The sequence below is a fragment of the Monodon monoceros genome, unplaced genomic scaffold, assembly GCF_005190385.1.
Source record: "Monodon monoceros isolate NGI ecotype Baffin Bay Population unplaced genomic scaffold, NGI_Narwhal_1 Super_Scaffold_7, whole genome shotgun sequence".
In the NCBI taxonomy this organism is placed as follows: Eukaryota; Metazoa; Chordata; class Mammalia; order Artiodactyla; family Monodontidae; genus Monodon; species Monodon monoceros.
Genome location: NW_021703784.1, coordinates 107,431,685 through 107,456,403, shown reverse-complemented (window position 1 = coordinate 107,456,403; position 24,719 = coordinate 107,431,685). Strand labels below are relative to the sequence as shown.

General features: G+C 51.5%; 1 protein-coding gene across 1 annotated transcript; it reads right to left on the bottom strand.

Annotated features, from left to right (window-relative positions):
* Window positions 1–6,459: 6,459 nt before the first annotated feature.
* Window positions 6,460–7,674, bottom strand: IFITM3 (interferon induced transmembrane protein 3). Its single transcript, XM_029206959.1, has 2 exons — window positions 7,353–7,674; window positions 6,460–6,739 (listed from the first exon to the last, which is right to left on the bottom strand). The coding sequence occupies exons 1-2, from the start codon at window positions 7,608–7,610 to the stop codon at window positions 6,548–6,550; spliced, it is 450 nt and encodes a 149-aa protein (XP_029062792.1). The 5' UTR covers window positions 7,611–7,674; the 3' UTR covers window positions 6,460–6,547.
* Window positions 7,675–24,719: the final 17,045 nt, after the last annotated feature.

Here is a 24,719-nt window from a genome sequence, read left to right as displayed (position 1 = left end):
CCTCACTTCGCCCCAAATAAAACTTCACTCGCAACTCTTCACAGTGGGCATTTTCTCCATCGACAGGCTACAAAAATGGAAAAGATTTTAAAGGCAGACAAGGAAGTCATAAACAAAAAAAGCCTTAGATAATTTAGATTTCAGGCTTAAATAATTCACCTATGGGGGGAGGGAAAGGATCTTATTGGGGTTTCCTCCTAATACTGACCAGGAAATTCCAGGTTGACTGGTTAAAGATTACTCTCCTGGGGAAGGTTGAAACTGCAATTAGGTTGGGTGTTAAGTCTTGGTTGGCTGGTGTGGGGCTTAGCACATATGACTCCATTTGGGGCCTGTTGTTTCTTTTTAACAGTCCCCCCTTTTGCTCAGACTCTCAGCTTAGCTGGGAGATGTCATCAACATTTAAGGCATTAGCACTACCCCCAGCTACCGCTCTGAAGATCCTTCCTGTGATGTTCACAGGTCACAACTTCAGATTCCAAATTTTTAAGAAACAGGTGAACTTTGAACTGTGTCTGGAGCCACATTTCTGGTTTTCCAAAGATTTGTAAGATAAGGACACTTGTTTTTAATTCCTCAAAGAACTGGGTTGCAACTTAAATGACACCATAGGTTGATCCACTCATAAATCCTTTTACAAGGACTTCCCTGGTGGCACAGCGGTTGGGAGTCCGCCTGCCGATGCAGGGGACACAGGTTCGTGCCCCGGTCCGGGAAGATCCCACATGCCGCGGAGCGGCTGGGCCCGTGAGCCATGGCCGCTGAGCCTGCGCGTCCGGAGCCTGTGCTCCGCAACGGGAGAGGCCACAACAGTGATAGGCCCGCGTACCGCAAAAAAAATTTTTTAAATCCTTTCCCAAGAGCTTTAGGAGGTTTTTCCCTTCCTCTTGGTAGATTTAGCTTAGGGGAGGAGGCCTAAAAAATTTCTATCAGGCTTTGAACATCAGCTTCCAATATAGCCAAATTTCTGATCCTAGTGTGAAGTTAAATTCACATTTTATGGCAAGACAAGAAAATCTTAAACATACAAAATCTTCTCTGCCCTTTGGCCTCCTCCCTCCCTGCACTGCGAATTGTGTATCGACATTACACATCAACCAACCTCCCCCATCGGCAGAAATATTGGTTCAACCATAAAGAGCAATATTCACCCGTCAGCAAGGCAGCTCCTTAAAGATAACACCCCTTCCTGACCCGGTAAGGGGCCACGCTGTCGCTGAGCTCTGGATCGTGTAAACTGTCAATAACGCGTCATTTAATGTACAGCGCTCTTGTCTCAAAAAACTTATGTAACTGTGCCTGGACTTCTAATGGGCAGAACTGTTCTCTGTACTTTCTGAGACGTTCTTCCCAGGTTATAAGCCTCAAATTTGGCTCAAATAAGACTTTCCATTTCTTTCTTAGTTTGATTAATTTTTCATCGACACTAGAGTATCCTTTTAAATATCTTGACAGGTCTCAGCCAGGACAAACAGTAAATATTCCTGGCAATATCAAACAACTCCATGGACCCAAGAGGCATCCTCAAAGAAGGTGTACAGGTTACCACCTCCCCAAGACCCAGAGTCACTCTCAAAGACAGCCAAAAAAAGAACTGACAACCTGCATGTCCCAGGCAGGCAGAAAGCCAAGCCACCCTCCTAGGACACAAAATGAGACAAGCAAGAAGACAACAGCAGTCCTTGGGAGAGAAAGGATCCATAATCTGTAGGTCTGGTTTGGAAAGGAAGGAACACCATGACATTTTGTTTTCCTCTCTCGACCGGGCAATAAAGACAAAGACACAGGAGAGCTGACTCTGCTAAGAACCCTCACCTTTCTCTGGCTTCTGTCAGCTTTCCCAGGATCCCCTGTGCAGGCTCCAGTTTTGCATTAATTTTAATTTTAGTTTCCTTGGCTGTTTAAGGGAATAGTGTAGCAGTTTACCCGAGACCCGTCAGAGTCCCATCAGTTCTGGGAGGGGCCTAGATGGGGCCTCCTTTGGGGATAGATAGGGGGGCATTCGAGTTGATGTTGAAAAATCCCCTTTGAGGACAATCTCTTTTCCATTGCCACAGTTGACTACAACTGACACATCATTCCCTGGGCCCCTAGGTGTCTGGTCTTGGAGCTGTAGTAGCTGTAATGTGAATGCTTTGGTGGACTTTTGATTGTGACCTGTGTCTTTAAATTTTCATTAGCTTTTTGCAAATAATTTTTTAAGGAAGGTATTTTGGAATTTTGAAGGCTTTTGGAAGCTTCCACATACCAATAAAAACAGGTATCCCATTTGCTCTATTTGATTTGGGAAACTTTGCTTTCCAGTACACCTCTTAAATGATTTTATCTAATTGGAATAGTCCTTATAAACGCCCATTGTGATTCTAGGTTGTTTTAGTAAGACTTTTCCCATTTTTGTGATATCTACAGCTTCTGGGACAACAGTTCTTAGATATACAATAAACGGCTGTGCCGGCAGGTGGCAAGTTCCTTTCTTCTAGCTAAGCCTTGGGTTCTCTCTGAGCCAAACTAAAACCTCAAAGGGATGTGCCTCTGGGATGCACATTGTGTGTGGTTCGTGGTGCATCTCGCTGCTCGGAAATTTTCTTGACGTTGGTGGGTGACCTGGAGTCAATATAACCCGTTCCACGATCAACTGATCCTAACATGGGAGTCCTTGGGTTAGGAGACAAGTGGTCTAACAGCTCTTAAATGCTCCACCTGCACTACCAATTTTTGCACCTTTTTTTTTAACTTGCAAATTTCGCATTCGCTGTTAGCTTTTGCTTAAGATTTTACTCGCCAGGACCTGCACTGGACCCAGTCCAGCTTAAATTGGACCTAGTTCATTTCGAAACCCCGTTCAGTTTTTAAATCAGACCCAGTCTGACTCCAGCTGGTAAACACCAACAGTTCCTACTGTGGAGTCTGAGGACTCGTGGAGGATTGTACCAGCAGAACTCCACACATGAGGACCGCAGCCTGGGGGCTCCACGTGGATGGGAAACTGTGCACCGCCACTTACAGTTCCCAAGTAGACGTAGACGCAGATTCAAGGGAACTGTGGAACCTGTGGCTTGGGGGATCACTCCCAGTGAGAGTTCACAGCGAGGCTGCAGGGGCACACACGGGGATGGGGGGGAACTATGTCTCCACCACCCCAAGAAGTTCTCCTTCCCAGCCTCATTAGAGAAGTTACATCCTTCACACTTCGGATTCAGACCTCGAGTCTGGTCCAGAAAAGAAAAAGTTACTGAAAGGGCACTGACCACTGGTGGGGTGAGTGGCCAGCAAAGGGGACAGAGCAGAGGGAGGGCGAGCAGAGGGAGGGTGAGCCCTCCCGGAGAGGCTGAGAGTCCGTGAGGAAGCAGATCGAGGCCCAAGGAGGGGACGGGGGGCCCACCGGGCACTGTCCTGCTTGGGCTCCGGGGAACGGGCAGGGGTGGGTCCCCATCTGGGTGAACGGGCCCTGGGGGACGAGCAGGGGAGGGCCTGAGTCACAGCACCTGGCTGTCACCTGGCCCAGCTCCAGGACCCCTCACCGTCTCTTCTCCCCCAGTCTAGGGACCGGAAGATGGTGGGCGATATCACTGGGGCCCAGAGCTATGCCTCCACCGCCAAGTGCCTGAGCATCAGTGCCCTGGCCCTGGGCATCTTTCTGATCGTTGGATTGGTGTTTGCTTACCTGAAAGCCTACCAGATGGCTTTACAGATGGCGAATAATAGAGGCTACTAGCCGCTGGACATGGAGGCAGCCCAGTTCCTCCACCGTCCACGGCCGGCCCTGCACCTGGGGCTGTGGGCCCGCCCCCTCCCCCCACCCCTTTATACAGCAATTTATGGAGACAGAGCTGTGGACAGCTGAATTCAATAAAGTGCACTCATCTGTGAAGGTGCTGTGATGTCCCCTGCGAGGGGACACTGCTGTGAGTCCCCGGTTGCCTCGGGGAAGCACAGAGTGCTCAGCTGTGGGCTGACAGCAGAAGCCCAGAGCAGAGCTGGTGACCCCGCCCCGGTCGACAGAAACCCCCAGAGGAAAGACCACTCCCTCCCACGCAAACGTGGCTGCCCTGCTGGGTGGAAGTGTCTCACAGACACTGGGGACCCTGGGGCATTGGGTGTGAGCCTGGGCTGTACACGGGGAGGTGGGGACCCGCCTAAGCCCAATACAGGGAGGGGCACCCCAGGCAGGTATTCCTGTCTCTGAGCCCCAGAGGGAGTGGGCGCAGGGGACGCACCCTACCGGCTGACCCACCGCGCCCTGCACAGTATCCCAGGTGTGCTATGCATCACCCAGGAGAGGCTGGAGGAGTTCAGGCAGCCACAGGCTGGTGCTGGGGCAGCGACCCTTCTCCACAGGCCTCTTGGGGATCCAGGCTCTTCTGGGCTCCCTCACGGGGCTGAGGTCCGGTCCTGTCCGGCTCTCATTGAATTCAGCACTCTTCACAGTGGATTTCCTTCCGTCCTGGCACCTAGGACTCTAGACCCCAAACCCTCACAAGGCCCTACCTCGGGGGCTATGTAGGTTGGGGTCCTCCCTGGAGGACGGTGACTCAGACGAGGTTGCCCGCTCTCTCTTGGGTCCCACATGTGAGCTCGGGAGGCTAGGCCCCAGGGAAGCTGGTTCCCGGAGGAGGGGAGGCTGGAGGACCTGCCTCTCTGAGTCCAGGAAGGACACTCTCCCAGGCAGGGGGTGGGGGGACAGACGTGTGACCCCAAACCCCCAAACCCCCGACCCCGGCTGGCTGACTAGGCACGTCCCACATCCCCCTGTCGGGTGGACAGCAGTCGCGAAGGGTGGGTGGCACTGAGTGTAACCCCGTCAATCTTCACGGATTTGGGGTGAGGATCCTGCTAGGTGGCAGACCAGCTTTGCCTGGAGTCTGGCCTGGAGGAAGTCCGCCCTTAGGATTCCTGAAGATGCCCCGCCCAGGTTTGGTCCCGAGGGAGTGAGGGTAGAGCAGGACAGGCGCGCTCGGGGTGGGGGTGGTGGGGAGGAACATCTCTCCTGGCCTCGCCCCTGGCTCCCTTCCTGAGCGCTGCTGGTCCGGGAAGCTTCCACCTGCCCAGCCCACCCAGCAGGGGTCTGAGTCGCTGGGCAGCGCCCCCTGCCGGACTCCGGGGCTTTACTGGCTGCGGACCCCTCCTCACCTTGGAGTCAGTCCTTCCCAATCCAGAGGGGCAGGTCTGCCAGCCTCCCCTCCTCCCGGACTTCCTTGGGGCTGTCCCCTCCTTGCTCACGTGTGACAGACCCCCGGGGAGAGGGGCTCCCTCATGGCCACCCTGAGACCCCAGCCCCTCGGCCATCTCCTGGAGTCAGGGGACTGAAGCTGGGGACAGATAAAGGGGCGTGGGTGCGGGTCGGGAGGGGATCCACAGCTGGGGTCGGGTGTCAGGGTACGAAGGGGAGGCTAGGGCCACCCCACCTTACACCGCACCTGCCCAGCTGGTTGTGGGCAGGGTCTGCCCTGGGGCACCCCAAGTGCCCACACATCTAGAGGCCTGACAGAACCAGGGATGGGGGCTGATTTCCGGGGCAGGGCAGGGGTTTCTCCTCCTCCTGGGGGCTGTCTCTGCAGCGGTGGCCCGTGCACTCTTGTAGCCTTCCTGAGCTGACGGGGTCCTTGGGGCCATGGACCAGGAACAGCAAAGTGGAGACACATGTCAAAGGGTCTGCAAGGGAGCAGGGGAGCCACTGCGGACACGTCCTGGCAGTCCTGGGACCACTTGGAACCTGTTGTCTTTACTCCCTGGAAGCCTCAGTTTAGCAGCCAATCAGCTGCCGACACGTGACCCAGTGCCTGCCAGCCCCGATCCGCTGTGTAAAACAAGCCCCGTAACTTCTCTGGAATGTCTTTGTTGTGTTTAGAACCCCCCAGCGTTTGTACTTTCCTCGCAGCACGTTTGACTTGCTACTTGAATCTGCACTTCTCCGATTGCAAATCCTAAAACTCCAAATAAACTCTTTTCTTATTTGCGGGCTTCGTTTGTTTTGTTTTGTATTTCGTCAACAGGGTCAAGGGTGTTCTGGACCCGGCATGACCCTTCCCCAGAGGAAGGCACCACCCCAAACCCCTGTCCAATTGCTGCTGCCCCAGCTCGAGGCCAAAACCAGGCAAAGCCTTAGGACTTGGCAGGTCCCACTCAGCAGCAGAGCAGATGGGAAGGGGGGGAGGGGCTTAGTCTCAGGGGCAGGCTGGGACTCTCAACAGGGCCCCCTCCCCAGGTCAAAACACAGCACCCGGGCTTCCCTGGTGGCGCAGTGGTTGAGAGTCCGCCTGCCGATGCAGGGGACGCGGGTTCGTGCCCCGGTCCGGGAGGATCCCACGTGCCGCGGAGCAGCTGGGCCCGTGAGCCATGGCCGCTGAGCCTGCGCATCCGGAGCCTGTGCTCCGCAATAGGAGAGGCCACAACAGTGAGAGGCCCGCGTACCGCAAAAAAACAAAACAAAACAAAACAAAAACACACAACACCCTCACATACAAATGCTTTATTTCATTCAGCTGTGGACAGATGCGTGTATAAACTGCAGTGAAAAGGGGTGACGGCCTCGGGCTACCGGCAGCTACTAGTGGCCTCCATAATCCTTCATGAGCTGGGAAACTGCTTGAAAAACCATCACGGAGCCAGTGGCGAGAATAACGATGAAGACGGTGATCAGAAGGATGCCCAGGACCAGGGCGCAGATGTTCAGGCACTTGGCGGTGGAGGCATAGCTCTGGGCCCCAATGACATCGCCCACCATCTTCCGGTCCCTAGACTGGGGGAGAAGAGACGGTGAGGGGTCCTGGAGCTGGGCCAGGTGACAGCCAGGTGCTGTGACTCAGGCCCTCCCCTGCTCGTCCCCCAGGGCCTGTTCACCCAGATGGGGACCCACCCCTGCCCGTTCCCCGGAGCCCAAGCAGGACAGTGCCTGGTGGGCCCCCCTCCCCTCCTGAGGCCTCGATCTGCTTCCTCACGGACTCTCAGCCTCTCCGGGAGGCCCCAGGGCTCACCCTCCCTCTGCTCTGTCCCCTTTGCTGGCCACTCACCCCACCAGGGGTCAGTGTCCTTTCAGTACCTTTTTCTTTTCTGGACCAGACTCGAGGTCTGAATCCGAAGTGTGAAGGATGTAACTTCTCTCTCAAGGCTAGGAAGGAGAACTTCCTGGGATGGTGGAGACATAGCCCCCCATCCCCATGTGCACCCCTGCAGCTTCGCTGTGAACTCTCACTGGGAACGATCCCCCAAGCCACACACACACACACACACACACACACACACACAGAACAATACACACAAGGGCTCTCCACACCCCACATGCCAGCCAGGCAGGGGGGGCCTCTCCAGGCTCACACACACTTCCTTGGAGAACCCCCCAGGCGCCCACCCACCTTCACAGAGTAGGCGAATGCCACGAAGCCCAGGCAGCACCAGTTCATGAAGATCGTGTTGAACAGGGACCAGACGATGTGGTCGGGCACCGAGGTCTCGCTGCGGACGTTGATCACCGTGGTCGTCACGGGGGCCTGGCTCTGGGGAGCCCCCAGCATGGCCACCTCGTGCTCCTCCTTGAGCATCTCATAGTTCGGGGGGATCCCGCTGTGGGCACCATTGAAGAAGGGTTGGGATGTGTGGTTCATGGTGGACATGAGGCAGCTGTGATCCAGGTGCCTGGAGACTCTCAGGGGTCCTCCCTTTCCCCAGTAGTTTCGATTTCACTGAAGTTTCCTTTTCCTGGAAGTTGGGGAATTGGGGATGGGCTGGTCCTAGGAGGCGGGATGAGAACCACCGAGTGTCAGGTTACACCAGCGTGAGTGGGAGGAAGGCTGAGGGCTTGGAGGGAGCTTCCCGTCCCAGAGGCTGGAAGGGGCAGAAGACTTTCCTTCTACCTTCCCAGGTTCTTGGTTGAGACCCCACTGTAATAAAAAGACAGTTTAACAGAAGAAAAACAAATAAAAGTTGAATAACACGTATACCTCCTGTATACATGGGAGAGACCCAGGAAAACTGAGCGACTCCCCGAAATGCTGGAGCCACCACCTTAAATGCCACCTCCAGCTAAAGACAGAAGGTGTTGCGGGGTGGGGAAGAGAGGCCCCTCTGGGAGGTGACAAGGAAAAGCACACAAACAATGGTAAGGTTTCCTGCGGAGCTTCTCCATCCACAAGAGTCTCTAGAAATGGGGCCGTCCCCCTCATCCCCACACAAGAGGAGACACACTTGCATGGAGGTTTCCCTTGTACGTGTAAATGTCTTTCGAAAGGCTGACTTCTACTCAGTTTCAGAGCTTCTCCCAGGTGTCCTATTGCTTAAAAATAAGCAGCTTAAAGTAATCAATATGGCAAAGAGGCACATTTGGGGTAATGAGTTCTGCTTCCCTTCACACCCGAGCCAGGCCCTGTCTCAGCCACCCCACCTCCCTACTTAGGGGTGTGGTCGGGCCCCGGGACCCTTCCCCAGCCCGGGGGTCTCAGGCCCAAGCCTGCTGCAGCCCCGCTGTCCTCACGCAGGGCCCCTCCCAGACCCTCACTCAGCCTCCACACCCCAGCCCCCAGAGCGAGCCCTGGCCCACGGCCCACCCCTCACTGCACCGCCCTCCCCTCGGAAATGCACTGGCCTTCCTGGCCCTGAGTCCCTGCTCCAGGCTGGTTTGGGTCCTTCCTGGTTGCAGGTCAGCAGCCAGCAGCCTGGGTGGCCTGCCCCAAAGGAGCCTCTCATGGTCTCCCAAGGGCTCCCGGGTGTGGGGACACTGGGCTCCGCGTGACCTGAGGAGGCAGCTGTGGTGGGAGACCCCAGGGTCCAGAGCATCTGGTGGCAGCTAGGAGCCCAGGGCCTGCATATTTGCGCAGCCCCGTCGTTCCTTCCTCCCTCCCGCCCCCGCCCCCCACATTTGATATACCGACCAAGGAGCTTAAGGGGCAGCATGGAGGGGCCTCGGGAAGGGTCAATGCCTCCACCACCCAGAGCCTTCCTGAATTACACGCTTTCCTCTTACTGACTCTGTCCGCCCCACAGCAAGATGGTGACATCGGAGCAGAGAACGGTGTGTGTCTTGCGGTGAGGCCGTTCCGGTGTCTCAGGGGCAATGAGCGCTGTGCTGTTTCCCCGTCACAAAGAAGTAACGCACACAGTAGGCCTGGCCCCTGACCCGCCTCTCCCGCAGCCCCCCTCCATGCCGATGTCCATCTGGCTCCCCCCAGCCCCTCCTGCTCTGCCGTCTGAGAGTCCCCCACCCAGGGCAGGGTGGCTGCCTTTTTTCCAGGAGCTTCCAAGTCCCCTGTGCCCTCCCCTTGTCAGGCTGGGGGAATGAACTTGGTGGCCGCCCTCCTGCTGCCCCACCTGGGGGTCCTCCCTGCCAGCTCCCACTCCTACAACAGCCTCCAGGGTGGCTCTGCTCCAGCGCTTCACAGTGGCCACCAGGCCCGGGAACGTGGAGGGTTCCAGTGGAGAAAAGATGTATGCATAAGTCTCATATCAGCTATCCTTGAAAGCTTGGTGAGAAAAAAAGAATTTTTTGTTAAGATATAAAATATTTCATCAATAATATCGTTCATGGGGCTTCCCTGGTGGCACAGTGGTGAAGAATCCGCCTGCCAATGCAGGGGACACGGGTTCGAGCCCTGGTCCGGGAAGATCCCACATGCTGCGGAGCAACTAAGCCCCCGCGTGCCACAACTACTGAGCCCGCACACCACTACTGAAGCCTGTGCGTCTAGTCCACAATAAGAGAAGCCACCGCAGTGAGAAGCCCGCCCGCCGCAACGAAGAGTAGCCCCCGCTCGCCGCAACTAGAGAAAGCCCACGCGCCACAGTGAGGACCCAAAGCAGCCAAAAATAAATAAATACATTTATTTATTTATTTAAAAAAATAATACCTTTCATTAATTATATGTTGTTATAATATTTTCTATATATAGGTTCAAAGAAAATAGATCCTTAAAATAAATCTCACCTGTTTTTTTCCTTTCTTAACGTGGCTACTAGAATATTTTAAATTGGGTTTGCAGCTCACACTCTACTATGCGCACGCCCTGGTGATCTGTAGGCAAAAGAAAAGAGGGTCTGACCCCTTCTACTTGCAACGGTAGGCCCCAGAAGGGACATGTCATCTTGTGGAGACGCCCCTCCACCAGCTCCCCAAGTCTGAGGTCCTTTCTCAGGCGGGGCAGGGTCTCTCGGAGTCTGTGATGGGCCCCTGTGCAGCGGGCGAGGTGGTGGAGGCAGGAGGGGATGGTACAGCTGGCCGATCCCCTTGGAAGGTGCCATTCCTCTGCAAAGTTTTAGGGGTTTTACACAACTTTTCCTAATGAATTTCCAAGGACCAATAATCAGAGAGACCAGAATAACCTGTAACAGTTAGGGTCACCTAGCTTTCTAACTACACAGGGAAATAAGATCCATCTGTGAACCTGCTCAGATTAACACGGTATAAAACCAGATATTTGAACATGTCTAGGATGTAGAAAGATATCTCTTCCTTTCGTTAAGCCTAGCCTCTGGAGTTTCATGAATTAACATTTTAAGGAAAAAGCAAGTCTCTACAGGGCCTCTTGCTGGCCAAAATGGAGTAGAGAAGAAACAGAGTTCTGCTTCACAGAGAAATCAGGAGCACATAGCATCCGTCGTGGCCACAGGCACTCTGACACGCTGTCCTTGAGGAGGTCCCCTCTCTTGGAGGCGTGAGGTCCAGCCCCTCGGGGAGGTGCTGATGCTGCCGCGCCCAATCGCAGCTGGTACAGGGCGGAGCGACAGAGGGCAGGGAGCCCGCGCTCACAGACCAGCTGCCCCGGGACCGCAGACAATCAGCACAGACGTGAAAGCAGCCGGAGGCAGGGCCGGCGGGGCCGCCGTATTCCAGGAGTTTCGGGGGAGGCTCTGGCCCCTCACACCCTCACTCCCAGTGCGCGGAGCGCGGAGCCGCACCCCGCCACCCCTCCCCCACCAAGTCCCGCAGCACCTGGGACGCGGGCGCAGGTGCGGGGTCACTCGCGGGCATCACGCGGACTCCGCACATCCCTGTGGCGGTCACGAAGCCCGCGATGGGAGCTTCACCCTGGGCCCCGGGGGTGAGGGGGACCCGCCGCTGATGGCCGCCAGCCCACGTCAGGTGGCAGCAGAAGCAGGAACAGAGCTTTCTTGGCCGCCGTTAAGATCCCAGATCACTCGTCGTCAGAGCACCGTGCAGCTCGCCCCGACCGCTGTGGCGCAGCGCCGTAAACGCGCCTCGGGCCCGGGCCCGGAGGCCGCAACGAGAAGCTATGTTCCCGAGGCGGGAGAGATCCAACCCACGTGGAGAAGCGTGATGTGAATTTCCTGTGTCAGCCCGGCCGGGGCGCAGGGCCCAGACGCCGGGTCAGAGGTTATCCTGGCGTGTCTCGGGGGTCTTCCTGGATGAGCTTCACTTTGAAAGGTGCGCTGAGTAAAGCAGACCCCCTCCACAGTGTGGGCCGTCTGTCCAACCCCTCCGAGGGCCGAAGAGGGGAGAAACTCCGGCCCTGGCCTCAGCCTGGCGGCCCCGCGGCTGCCCTGGTCCCCCTCCTTATGACAAGTCTCATCTAAGTATACAGGGGTCTGTTTCTCCAGGGAACCCCGACTAATACAAGCAGCGAGGAAAGGGAGGGTCAGCTGGCTCCCTGTGATATTTGGAAGGCGGACCAAGAACCTAGAACCCTGTAGCCCTAGAACCCCCAGCTGCTGGCTGCCAAAGGCCCATCGCATGCTGTTCACTGTTGGCTGCGTGCTCTGGCCTCTGGGCTCAGAGAGAAGGGCTGGCGGGTGGGCAGGAATGAACGGAAATAGAGAAAGCCCAGGGCAGGGACTTGGGGGGTTAGAAGAACGATAGCTTCTCAACCAGAAGCAGTGAAAGATAAAATCACAGATCTCTCGAGTTATACTCCAGTCAGGGCGCAGCTTGTCCATGTCAGCCCGACACGCCTGGTTACCTGCCTCACGCGGGGGGAAGGTGGGCAGGAGGGGTAGGGGGTGAAAATGCAGAGAAAAGCAGCAGAAACGAGAACTGTGGGTAAAGGAGCTCCGGGCATGACTTTGACATCTGAACCTGACTGAAATTAAGTCCAAGTTTTAAAAGTCGATTACACATATGAAAGAGTGATACTGTCCCCCCAAAAGTCATCGGCCTGGACCCGAAGAGACTGTGCTGGCTCGAGACTCAAAATAACCCTGGGACCCCGACTCTCTGTGGGCGAGAAGGGGATGGGAAAGCTTTGGGGTCTCCAGTGCCCACCTCAGCACCCAAAGGCCATGGAGAACGGCAGGTGGTGTGCCCCCGCCAGTCTAGTCCAGGAGTGCATCCACCCTGGGCCGGGGTCCTCAGCACAGCTACCCGGAGGGACTTCGGACCCCACGTCCGTGTCCACCGCCTTTCTGCTGCTCAGTTGACACTGTGGGTTTGGGGGTCAGTGATTTGGCCTTTTAGCCATGCTGCTTGCCAGGAGGCATGGCTAGGCCTCCTTTGCATCACTTTTGACCTTCGTGGGGCTGGAGGAGACTTTGGGATGGTCCCCCTGGGGGAGAGTGTATTTCACACACAGGAAGGAGCGCCCCCAGGTCTTCCTGACCAGGTGTGAATGTGGGGTTCCTTAGTGCCGCCCAGTCCAGGCGTAGCCAGGGTGTGAGTCCCCGAGTGGCCTTCCTGTGCCTCCAACCTGGAGGTGGCACCTCCCCTGGTCCCTGCCTGACCGAGGGAAGCAGCGCCCCCGTGCCCCTCCTGGGGGTGTGGTCAGATCAGGACTTAGGGATTTGGGGTTGTCTGTTCCAGCCTGTCCTAAGCAATGCGTCCTTCCAGGCGGTCGCCTGCAAGCCCCCATCTCATCCCCCACCCACGGGAGACCCTAGCCTTTTGCCTTCACATGTTTCCCAGGCCTTTTCCTGGCAGAATTTTGATGACTTCAGAAACACAGTTACTAACAAATCCACTGCTCCCAGCGTTTCCATTTGTTGGTGCCTGATGTGTTCGGTCTGTGTTGTTAGGTGCATATACTTTTAACCTTTCCTTATTGTGAAATTTCACAAATACACAGCAAAATGCATGAAACATGAACGTTCTGCCTAGCAAATTGCTAAAATGCAAATGCCTACAAAACTACCAAGTCACAAGTAGCGCACTGCTGCCACCCTGCCGGTAACCGCCATGCCTGCCCCAGGAAGGTCACCACTCTCTGGGTCATTATGCTGTGTACATTCTTGCTTTTCACACGCGGTTTAACCCCCAGGTGTGGGTTAACCTGAACATGATTGAGTGGAGGTTGAATCTGAACACCATGGTTTACGTCTGCCTGTTTTGAACTCATGTAAATGAAACGATGCTGTCTTCTTTGGTGCCCATAGTCCTTCACTCAACCTTACATTCCTGAGCCTCGCCGAGGTTGCAGCTGTAGCCCATTTATTCTGATCTGTGTTGTGTCCATTGTATGACAGCTTGTCTGTTCTCCTGCCCATGGGCAGTGTCGCTTGCCGTTTGTGGCTACGAGGGACAATGCTGCTGTTGGCAGTGCCCCTGACCCCAAGGGTAGCCGCTCTGGGGGTTGTGTAATGCTGTCTCTTTGTGATTTCAATTAGATTGTAGCAGTTAACTATTGCCACAATAAGGTTGCATAATGACAAACCACAAAACCTCAGTGGTATATACCAATAAGCATTTGCTTTTGCCCAAGAGCCTAGGAGCTTCGGCTGACCTGGACCGCCTCGGGTGGCCTTGGCCAGGCTCCTCATTTTCTGCTGTCAGCTGTGGGTTGAGGGGACAGTGCCAGCTCTCCTATGGGAGCCCTCACCTTTCGGGATGTCAGGCTGGGCTTGTTCTTAGGGCCACGGCAGGGTCCCCACAGAGAGCAGAGGTGTGTGAGGGGCTCTGGAGTCCGGTCTGGGAACTGGTCGTGTCACTTCCTCCATTCATTAACCAGACAAGTGTTGAAGGCTATTTGCAAAAGTGGCCACAGTGGCTCCCAGCCCTGCATCCAGGACCCTTGTTGGGGTGAGCGGGGTGGGCTGGAGACTAGGGGCCACTTCTGCGATCCACCCACCGAAGAAGTTTGACACCTTTCGTTATGCCTGATGGCCATTTGCTGGCTAAAGAAATACAACCAGTGTTTGGATATGAACTTTGCATCCTGCAACTTCGCCAGACTCTCTTACTAATTCCAGTAATGTCTCTACTTTGGCCGGTGTTTACGGTTTTATGATTTCATCCGATAGTGTGGATACTCAACACTCCTCTCCTATTATCTTACTTGTTACTAATAAATTATGACATCGCTCTGAGACCCTTAGGTGCTTTTACCTGCCCAACGACACAAGGCCCTTACCTCCCTCCTGATTATGCTGTTGTTGCCATGCTCTTTAATTTTTCATTTTCTGACAAATCAAGATGTTGTCATTGTTTGGTGCCACTACTACCTACTGACACTGACCACACGCAGGTTTCGCAGCTTCTCACCCCTTCCTGCATGCCCAGTCCGTCCAGGTCGTTCTCTTCAGCGTGAAGAGCTCCCTTTAGTGGGGGCTTACTGGTGGCCAAAGCCCATCAGTTTTTGTTTTCCAAAAAAAATCTTTATTTCACCTCATTCTTGAAGAGTGTTTTCACTCGGTAAAGAATTTTAGGTCAGCGCTGAAGATACAAATCCACTGTTTTCTGCTTCTGCAGTTACTATGAAGTCAGCTACCAATGAGCTGTTACTCCTTATTAGGAAATCTGGGTTTTTATCAGGCTGTTTATGATTTTGTTTACACCTTTTGTTTGCTACAGATTTACTGTGATGTGTAGAGATGTGGATTCATTTTTATTTATTCTGGTAGAGACTTCTTGGGTTGCTTACACCTGTGGGTTAATGTCTTCCAACAGTTTTAGAAAATTCTCATCCATTGTATTTTCAGATATTGATTTTCCCCCATCTTCCACATCCTCTCCTTCTGGAACTCCAATTAAACATAGATTAAAGCTTTTCACCTCCTCAGTATCTCTTCCTGCTGTCTGTGGTTTCCTCCACTGTCTGAATGGTTTCTTCTCATCCATCTTCTCCAAGTGAGGTCCTTGAGCAGCAGCGTTGGCCTCATCTGGGAGCAGTATTCTGAGAGATCCAGGACTCACTGCGTGTTCTCTCCAGGTGTGCTCCACATGTTGTAAACCGCCCACTGAGTTCTTAATTTCTGTTACCGTATCTTGCAGTACTATGATTTCTAATTAATTCCTTTTCAGATCTGCAATATCACTTTTTATGGCTTCCCATTCCTGCTAAAATGTTTAAGTTTACCTTTCACCTCCAAGAGCTTAGCAAGCACAGCTAGTTCATTATCTGGAAATTCCAGTATCCAGAGTTTCCGTCATCTGTTTTTCCTGCCGATCCCCGAGCAAGTTTTCTTGTCTCTTGGGGTGCCTATTTATCTTTGGGTTCTGGGTTCAGAGCTAATTTCAGGCCTGAGATGGTGTCTCACCCCAGAGAGGATCCTGATGATTCTGGCAAGGAATCACCTAAATCCAATTTCAGGGACTTCCCTAGTGGTCCAGTGGTTAAGACTTCACCTTCCAATGCAGGGGGTGTGGGCTGGATCCGTGGTCAAGGAGCTAAGATCCCACATGCCTTGGGGCCAAAAAAACAAAACAAAACAAAATAGAAAACAGAAGCAATATTGTAACAAATTCAATAAAGACTTTAAAAATGGTCCACATCAAAAAAAGAAAAAAAGAAAAAGAAATCCAATTTCAGAGACTGAGATTTCTCCATATTTCTGGGTCTTTTCTTAAATTGTATCCCTTTTTGGATCTCTGTCTTTTTTTTTTTTTTTTTTTTTTCTTTGCTGTACGCGGGCCTCTCACTATTGTGGCCTCTCCCATTGCAGAGCACAGGCTCCGGACGCGCAGGCTCAGCGGCCATGGCTCACGGGCCCAGCCGCTCCGCGGCACGTGGGATCTTCCCGGACCGGGGCACAAACCCGTGTCCCCTGCATTGGCAGGCGGACTCTCAACCACTGTGCCACCAGGGAAACCCCTGGATCTCTGTCTTTTAATTCACATAATAATTCTTCTGTTAGGACTTATTTCTGTCATATTTTTCATATTTGCTATTTGCTCTACTTTTCTGTTTCTTTTTTCATTTCTGTTGATTGTCATTTGGTAGATTTTTTTTTTCTTCTTATAACTTTTTTTTTTTTTTTTTTTTTTTTTTTGTGGTACGCGGGCCTCTCACTGTTGTGGCCTCTCCCGTTGCGGAGCACAGGCTCCGGATGCGCAGGCCCAGCGGCCACGGCTCATGGGCCCAGCCGCTCCACGGCATGTGGGATCTTCCCAGACCGGGGCACGAACCCGTGTCCCCTGCATCGGCAGGCGGACTCTCAACCACTGCGCCGCCAAGGAAGCCCTCTTCTTATAACTTTTATAAGAAGATATATTCATTCATTTATTCACCAAATACTGAGTACCTACTTTGCCCAGAGCTGTGGCGGACATGAACGTTCTGGCCATGTCTGCTGGCCTCTGTCCACTCCCAGCACTGAGCACCCGGGCCCCTGACACCTTTGCCCTTTGGTGGCCCTTCCTGTGGACCTTTATCTTCCCTCCTGTCACGTTGGCGCCACCCAGAATTTTACGTGAGGTTTGTATGGCTGCACATCCTGCACTTTTTTTTTTAATTTATTTATTTATTTATTTTATTTTATTTATTTATTTTGGGGGGCTGCGTTGGGTCTTCGTTGCTGCATGCAGGCTTTCTCTAGTTGCAGTGAGCAGGGGCTACTCTTCGTTGCGGTGTGCAGGCTTCTCATTGCAGTGGCTTCTCTTGCTGCAGAGCACGGGCTCTGGGCGTGCAGGCTTCAGTAGTTGTGGCATGCAGGCTCAGTAGTTGTGGCTCGCGGGCTCTAGAGCGCAGGCTCAGTAGTTGTGGCGCACGGGCTTAGTTGCTCAGCAGCATGTGCGATCTGCCCAGACTAAGGCTCGAACCTGTGTCCCCTGCATTGGCAGGAGGATTCTTAACCACTGTGCCACCAGGGAAGCCCACATCCTGCACTTTTGCCCTTTGTTCCTGCCTTTTCATTGGTGATGGTTTGTTCCTAAAATAGGAAAAGGCTTCACAAAGGCATTTGGCCTCCTCGCTTCCTTTATGACTCATGGATTTTCCTGGGTGTGTTTTTCCTCTTTTTCAGTTCCTGCTCCAAAAATGTTATCAGTGTAGGTGTTTGGGAGGGGCACATGCTGAGGCTTTCTGGAAATATCTTTATTATATTCTTACATTTGAATAACAATTTGGCTGGATATTAAATTCTAGATTAAATTCAATTCTTTAAAATATCACCCTGTATCTTCTTATATGATTTGCTCAGAAATCTGGTATCAATATGATTCTTGTTCCCAGGTAGGCGGTCTGTTCTTTCTCTGTGGAACTTTCTCTTTTTGGAAACTTTTCTCTGATACTCTTAAATTTCACTGTAGCATATCTAAGTGTGGGTTATTTCTCATCTTGCCTCTTTGTGGGCTGAAGCCCTTCATCTTTCTTCAGTTCTGGGAAGTTTAGCTTCGTTGTTTCATCAAGAATATTTCCTCTCATTTCCTTTCCTCTTCTGTCCCAGGACGTGAGGACTTCTTCCCCGACACGGCTCAGCTCCCTTTTCATCCCCATATCTGCCTCTCCCACATCACCTCCCAGGACCGCTCTAGCTTAATGTCCCACACACTAACCTGCCCTTCGGGGGGTCCACCCCTGTTTACAGTTCTGGTCATCATAAGAGTGGTAAGTCTGTACCAAGCACTGTTCTAAATGCTTCACATATATTAATAGATTTAAACCTCATAACAACCGGATCAGATAAGTGCTGTTATTTTCCTCATTTTAGAAAAGAAGAAATGGAGGCACAGAGACATTAGGTAAACTGCCCAATGTCACACAGCTGGGCAGAGCAGGCTTTGGCACCGAGGCAGGCTGGCTCCAGGCTCCAGCCACAATGCTACCTTCCTTATCCCACCTCTTTATTACTTATTTCAACAAGCCTAACATTGACTTTTTCCAGGCTTTGTATTTTCAAGAAATTTCAGACATATGGAAAAATTGCAAGACTATACAGAGAGAGCTTCTGTACCTCCTCAGCCAGGTTCCCTGTGGTACCATGATCAAAACCAGGAGATTAACATTGGCACAATGCTATTGACTAAACTGAAGACCTCATTCAAGTGTCACCAGTTTTTTGCCTAACATCCTTTTTCTGTTCCATGATCCCATGTTGCATTGAGCCGTTATTTCTCCTAGCCTCCTCCAGCCTATAACAGTCTTCACTCTTGCCTTTTGACCTAAAACGTTTGAAGAGTATCGTCAGTTATTGTGTAGAATATTCCTCAGTTTGTGTTTGTGTGGTGTTTGGAATGAGGCGCTAATAACAAAAATTCAACAAAGTAAACTTGAGATCTAATCGGCTTTGTTAAGTGATTCATGGGTCAGGCAGCATCACGTCCAGCAATAGGAAGAAACTCCATCTTAGCTGCAGAAAGAAAAGGCTTTTAAAGGTGGGAAGGGAGAAGAAAAAAGGAAACTATTAGCAAAGAATGCCTTATTTTAGGCAAGGTTGCCCCCCTAAGGGGAATGGAAGCGGTCTACCAGCATATTTCCTCCTAGGACTGACCAGGAAATTCCAAATTGACTGGTTAAAAATTACTCTCCTGGGGAAGGTTGAAACTGCAATTAGGTTGGGTGTTAAGTCTTGGTTGGCTGGTGTGGGGCTTAGCACAAATGACTCCATTTGGGGCCTGTCGTTTCTTTGTAACAGTCCCGCCTTTTGCTCAGACTCTCAGCTTAACTGGGAGATGTAACTAAAATTTAAACACCACCCCCAGCTACCACTCTGAAGTTCTTGCAGTTTTTGTGGCTCCTTCATGTCATATTCACAGGTCCTGACGGGTTTTGCTCGGTCTCTGTGATATTCACAGGTCACAATTTCAGATTCACAGTTTTTAAGTCAATAATGCTCTTTGTTCTTTTTTTGACAGTCCAGTCTTAGGAAGATCATTTGCTCAGTGGTCAGCAGCTGCGAACATGTATGTAAAGCCTTTGAGAGGACGTGGAACACCAGGGATATACTATGATTATTATAAGCAGGAATATTTCCAGTGTCTGCAGGGCACTTTGGAGCTTGGTCCCTAAGACCCAAACGAATCAAAATCACAAAGACCCATGGAAGAAGTCACCTTTTTAAGCCACGCGGTTTGCTCAGTGATCTTATGTAACTGAGTTTCAGCCTCCCCAGGAGTGTGAACTGGGTGGGCGGGTGGTGATGGCCATGCACAGACACCTCCTGCCTCAGCTCGAAGATAATCAGGGGCTGTCCTATTACCAAGGACAACACTGCCCAGAGTCTAAGGGTGCTTGTTGGGCAGCTCTTGACCTAACAGCAGATTCTGCAATGTCTTCAAGCATTAAGGAGAGGTTTCTGATCATATCCTCATTTACATTTACTCCTAACCAGGGAGGTACGAATACTGACTCATGAAGTCCTCCTGGTAGGTCCTTCCTAACTACAATGTGAATCCAGGGGTGTCACCAATGAGGGGTCTTTGTTTGTGGAAAGCTAAGGGCACAGTTACATAACCTAAGAGGCATTACCTGGCTGTGTGCCAGCCATCCAGACAACCAAAGGCCCAAGAAGAATGATAACCATCACAGACAGAGATAAACCCAGACCATTCCCGTTAGGGCACATTGTTCATGGATTTGTTCACAGGAATTGCTGGCTGTGTTTACCCGTTTAAGCCAGGGGTCAGCCAGATTTTTAGCACATGTGGTAAGAAATCTCCTAGTCTGAAATAAGGAGTCATTCTGAATATCTTGCAAATATGTGTGCTGCTGGAGAGATCTCTTAGTTGGTGGGGGCAGCCCTGATCTAGATAATCATGAGAAGGTGAGGATGCAGAAGTGCTAAGATTTATTTAGGTATTTGTGTCTAACTGGGCAGGTACAGTTATAACTGGAGAATGGTTAAAAACAAGGCACAGGTGTTCTGGCATAAGGTAACAGAGAAGAACAAACCTGACTCCGTGTCAGATCTATTCCTTTAGCTCTAACCTTTGTGCTCTGTTGCCTGTTCTTAGTCATGCTGGCTCTGCATCCCGTCTCCTCAAACACTAAGTGAATGTTGCCTTGGGAACTCCCTGGTGGTCCAGTGGTTAGAACTCTGCGCCCTCACTGCCAAGGGCATGGGTTCAATCCCTGGTTGGGGAACTAAGATCCCTCAAGACAAGCAGCATGGCCAAAAAAATTTTTTTTTACTTTTTTTTAATTAAAAAAATAAAAGAATGTTGCCTGTAGCCTGAAATATACATAATATTTGAGCCTTGAGCCTCCTCAAGGCTCTGCCTCCCAGGTTTGCACTTTAAAGGCATAACAGTTTTTCATTCATATAGAGATAAAAAGTTGCCGAATAGAGAATAACACTTGTCTTGTTGGAGGATTATAGAAACACTGTGACCAGACCTACACAGTGCTGCAAGAACAAAGAATTTTCACATCCCCTCCAAGGTCTGGAAGAAGTTTGCAACAGCCAGCCACACCCCCTCCCCTTTTAGTATAAAAGAAAACCGAATTCTAACTCAGGGAAGGTGGTCCTTTGGGACACGAGTCCGCCGTCTTCTCCATCTGCTGGCTTTCCAAATAAAGTCACTATTCCTAGTCCCAACACCTCATGTCTTGATGTGTTGGCCTGTCATGTGGTAAGCAGTATGATATTGGACTCGGTAACAGTAAGAGTTGAAGTCAATAAGAGATTTCTAAGGAGTCAATTGTAGTTTGCAGTGACATTTGGAATAGAAGAGAAACTGGCCTCAGGGAGGACCAGGGGTCTCCAGCATCATAGGTGGGTCAGAATCTTTGATGACGGAGCCAGCCGTCTAAAAGGCCACCCCCTTAGCAAAGCCTGGGAGATACAGATGAGGGTGACACCTGTAGCTGTAACCGAGTCCAAGCTCACACAACAGGCCACTGAGTTGAGAGACAAGGTGTTGGGGAAGAATAGCGACTTTATTCAGAAGCGAGCAATCCGAGAAGATGGCAAACTAATATCCTAAAGAACCATCTTAATTCAGGCTTCTTTCATGCCAGGGAAGGGGGAAGCGTGCAGAGGTGAGGTCAGGAAGCAGAAGAGGCTGCAGTCCAAGGTCTTTGTTCTCGGTCAGTTGACTCCGGTTGACATTAACCTGGTCTGGTCATGATGTTCCTTCAGAGAAAGATGAGACATGTGAATTTTTCTTGTTCATATTTCCTTATCCCCATGGGGGTTTCTTGAAAGGGGGCTGTCACATACACCCCAAGCTGTGGACAGAATTCCTTTAGTGACTAACGTGTATGTGCAGGGCTGAACAGAGGCTCATGTCTCAGAGGTTAAAGCAACAGAGGAGGGGGATGTCCAGATTCCACAAACAAGAGGCCGGCAAGGGCTTAGCTCCTGGAGAACAAAGAATTCTGTCAGACTGTCGTGCACATCCCTTGAGGAGAAGCTATGACTCTGTTTTATCCTGAACTATTGTCATTACTTTTCTCACTTAACTGCTTTTCCTCTGCTTCTGCATTCCCTCACTTCCTTAATTAGTAACCACCTGTCCCTGCTCTTTGGAACTCAGGGAGGGCCTGGGAGACCAAAGCCTTTTTCTACAAACAAGAAACAGGAGGACACAGAGGGGTTTTTGTACTTGGAAGGGCCCCACAGGACCCTGCTTAGTTTCAATCCCCCCTTTTCTTTGATACTCCTCTATCCTGAGGGAAACAAGGGGTGGGACAAGAAAAGGAGTAAAGTTTTGGATAGAGAGGTTCATCATAAAGTCTGCAGAGAAATTCGGTTTAAGGGGGACTTGGTTTCAATGCCAGAGTAAAGGAAAGAATAAGAAAGGGTTTTGCGTTTTAATTAGAAACCTTGATCCAGCGTCTTGGGTGGCAGCCGCCACTTCTCCTTGTCTGTTTGATCCTGAGGTCCCCAGTGTCTGCACAGGACCAGATGTCAGGTGGGACCTTCTTTAGCTGTGAGATGTGTACCCAAGGCTCAGTACCTTCTAATTTTGCAGCAGTGTCAGTGGTCAGGAGCACTTAGTAAGGTCACTTCCACCAACATCGAAGGCTGTCTTCCTCTGGTGAAGTTTCCAGAAGACCCAGTCATGAGGCTCCAGACTGATCAACAGGATTCTTCGAATTGGGACTGGGAAAGTTTCTTTAAAGTGTTGATGAGAAGCTTGAGCATAAGACAGTGGAGACTTACAGTAGCTGATCGCACTAGCATGGGACAAGGGATCAGCAGAAGGTCAGATACCAATAGACATCCGCCTGCCGGTGACTCTCTCCTGTGGAGTGAGTTTATGTTTCCCAAAGGGGGTCCTATGAACAGCCAGTGAGACCTTAGGCCAGCGGAGTCCAGTAGGCTTGACAAATTTAGACATTTGAGGAACCCTTTAGTACTCCCAACTTTGCCTGATGATTGAGGGTGAGAGGGACAGTGATAATGATGCCAAAAACTTGGCCTCTGTGCACCAGTGCTGAATTGAACCTCAAAGACAGAGCTTTGGGTGAAGTAGAAAAGGATAGCTTTATTGCTTTGCCAGGTAAAGGGAGACACAGTAGGCTTGTGCCCCTCAAAACTTTGTGTCCCAACTCAGGCAGATTTGGTGAGGAGTTTTATAGCAATGGTTCAAGGGCAGGGTTGCTGATAAAGATCAGGGTGTGTGCAGGGCCTGCACTCCTTTGATCTGGCCTCAGGTGGTCTCCTGATGAGCTTCTCTGGTTCTCAAGGTTATCAAACTGTGACCTTCTCTGGAATGAAGAATGCTTCATCAAGTAGTTAACATCTTCCATTTCTTGGGGGTTTTAGTTCTGCAGAAGAGCTCAGAGATATTGTTCTGTGCATCCCTTGAGGGGGACCCAGGACCTGCCCTGAGGCTGCGCTAGTGTTTCGTGGCTGCTCCTCCCCTCCCTCCCCTGATCAACAACGGTTTGAAGCTGCTTTTAGGAAATCAGGGAAGGTCAAGAAACGGGGGACACAGAAAGGCTGTCATGCCCAGGAACCCCATAGGGTCCTGCTCACTTTCACTAATTCCAAGAAGTTTGCAGGGTTCTCGTTAAGGCTTTTGTGATTTTGTTAGCGACCCCAAGTTCCTGTGCCCGATGCATAGTGAAGACAAACAAACTGAAAAGTCGGAGTTTGGAGCAGAGAGAGGTTTATTTCAGGGCCCAGCAAGGAGATGGGTGGCTCGTGCCCCCCCAGACCTCAAACTCTCTGAAGGGTTGCAGCAAAGCATTTTTAAAGCCCAGGTGAGGGAAGGGGGTCACAGGGTATGTGATCAGCTTCTGCGCAATTCTCTGATAGGTTGATGGTGAGGTCACAGGGGGTAACATGATCAGTCCTGAGGCTCCAGGATGACTGGGGGCCACATGCTCCTGGTCATCAAGTAGTTAACATCTTCCATTTGGTGGGGGTTTTCACATCTGTAAAACAACTCAAGAATGTACCTCAGATACTGTTATGCAGGTACTTCAGAGAGGAGCTACAGCAGAGGATATAGGGGAAGGGCCTGCCCCAGGGAGGCCCCATAGGGTCCCGCGCAGTTACAATTTGACTGGTGAAGTGAGTCCCTCAGTCACCGGAAACTGCGGAAGGTCCACCCCGAGTGGTAGAGAGACACATCTGCTAACAGTTTCTTTGCCACCGTGAGGGCATCATCCCTGAAGGGCTTCAACCCTTCAGGAAACCATACCAGTGATAACGAGAACGTTGATAACCCTACTGAGTGGCAGTTGAGTGATTCCAGCTGCAGGTGTTCAAAGGGTTCAGAGGGAGGAGGTTTGAGGCCTCTGGGAACAAAAACAGTTTTCCCAGGGTTCTGCCCGTGGCAGGTCAGACACTGATGGTAAAGTGTCCTCACCATTGTATAGATGCCTCTCCACCAATGCTTATTTATAATCTGAATCATATTAAATGCACTATGGGGGTGAAGGAATGCAAAAGCTGAACATGGGGTTTGCCAGGGAGCCGGGAAGAACCAAGAGGCTATCTTGGGTTTCCCACAGCCCTGACTGTTCCCTTAATTCACAGCCATTGTTTATCCATCTTAATTTCTCTGATGCAGGAACAGATTGTTGCCATGTTACAAGGATACCAGGGTGAAAACAGTCTGGCAACAAAGGGCCATTTTTTGCAGAAGCAGAATGACTTCATCCATGTGGTGCCACAATCTTCACAGATGTTAAGCTACTGCCTTTGCGCGGAGATCAGCTGGGGCATCCCCTGATACTCAGGGTCAGTCTTTCCAGTGGGAACCCTAATTTCGATGACAGCAACTTCATAAGATAAGAGAATAGCAGTAAGAAGGTCATTTACTTTCTGCCCATTTTTTATTGGAGTCCCAGAAGATGAAAGAAAATCCCTTTGCTTCCATAACACCCCCAAATTATGTGCGACCCCAAGGGCACACTGGCTGTCAGTATAAACATTGACAGTTTGTCCTTCTGAGAGCTGGTGTGCTCAGGTGAGGGCGTGAAGCTCTGCCTGTTGGCTGACTCAGCTGGTGGGAGGTTTCCGCTTTCCAGTAGGTCATCTAGGGCAGTGACAGCATAACCACCTTGAAAATCCCCTTTCTGGTTTCCACGGTATGGCCCGTCAAAAAACAGAAGTAGATCAGGATTGGTTAAAGGGGTGTCTCATGAACCGGGACGTGGTGTCACGAAATGGGACGTCATCACCCCACAGTCATGGGGGTCCCCTCGTCAGGCAGAGCAGTAACAAATCAGGAT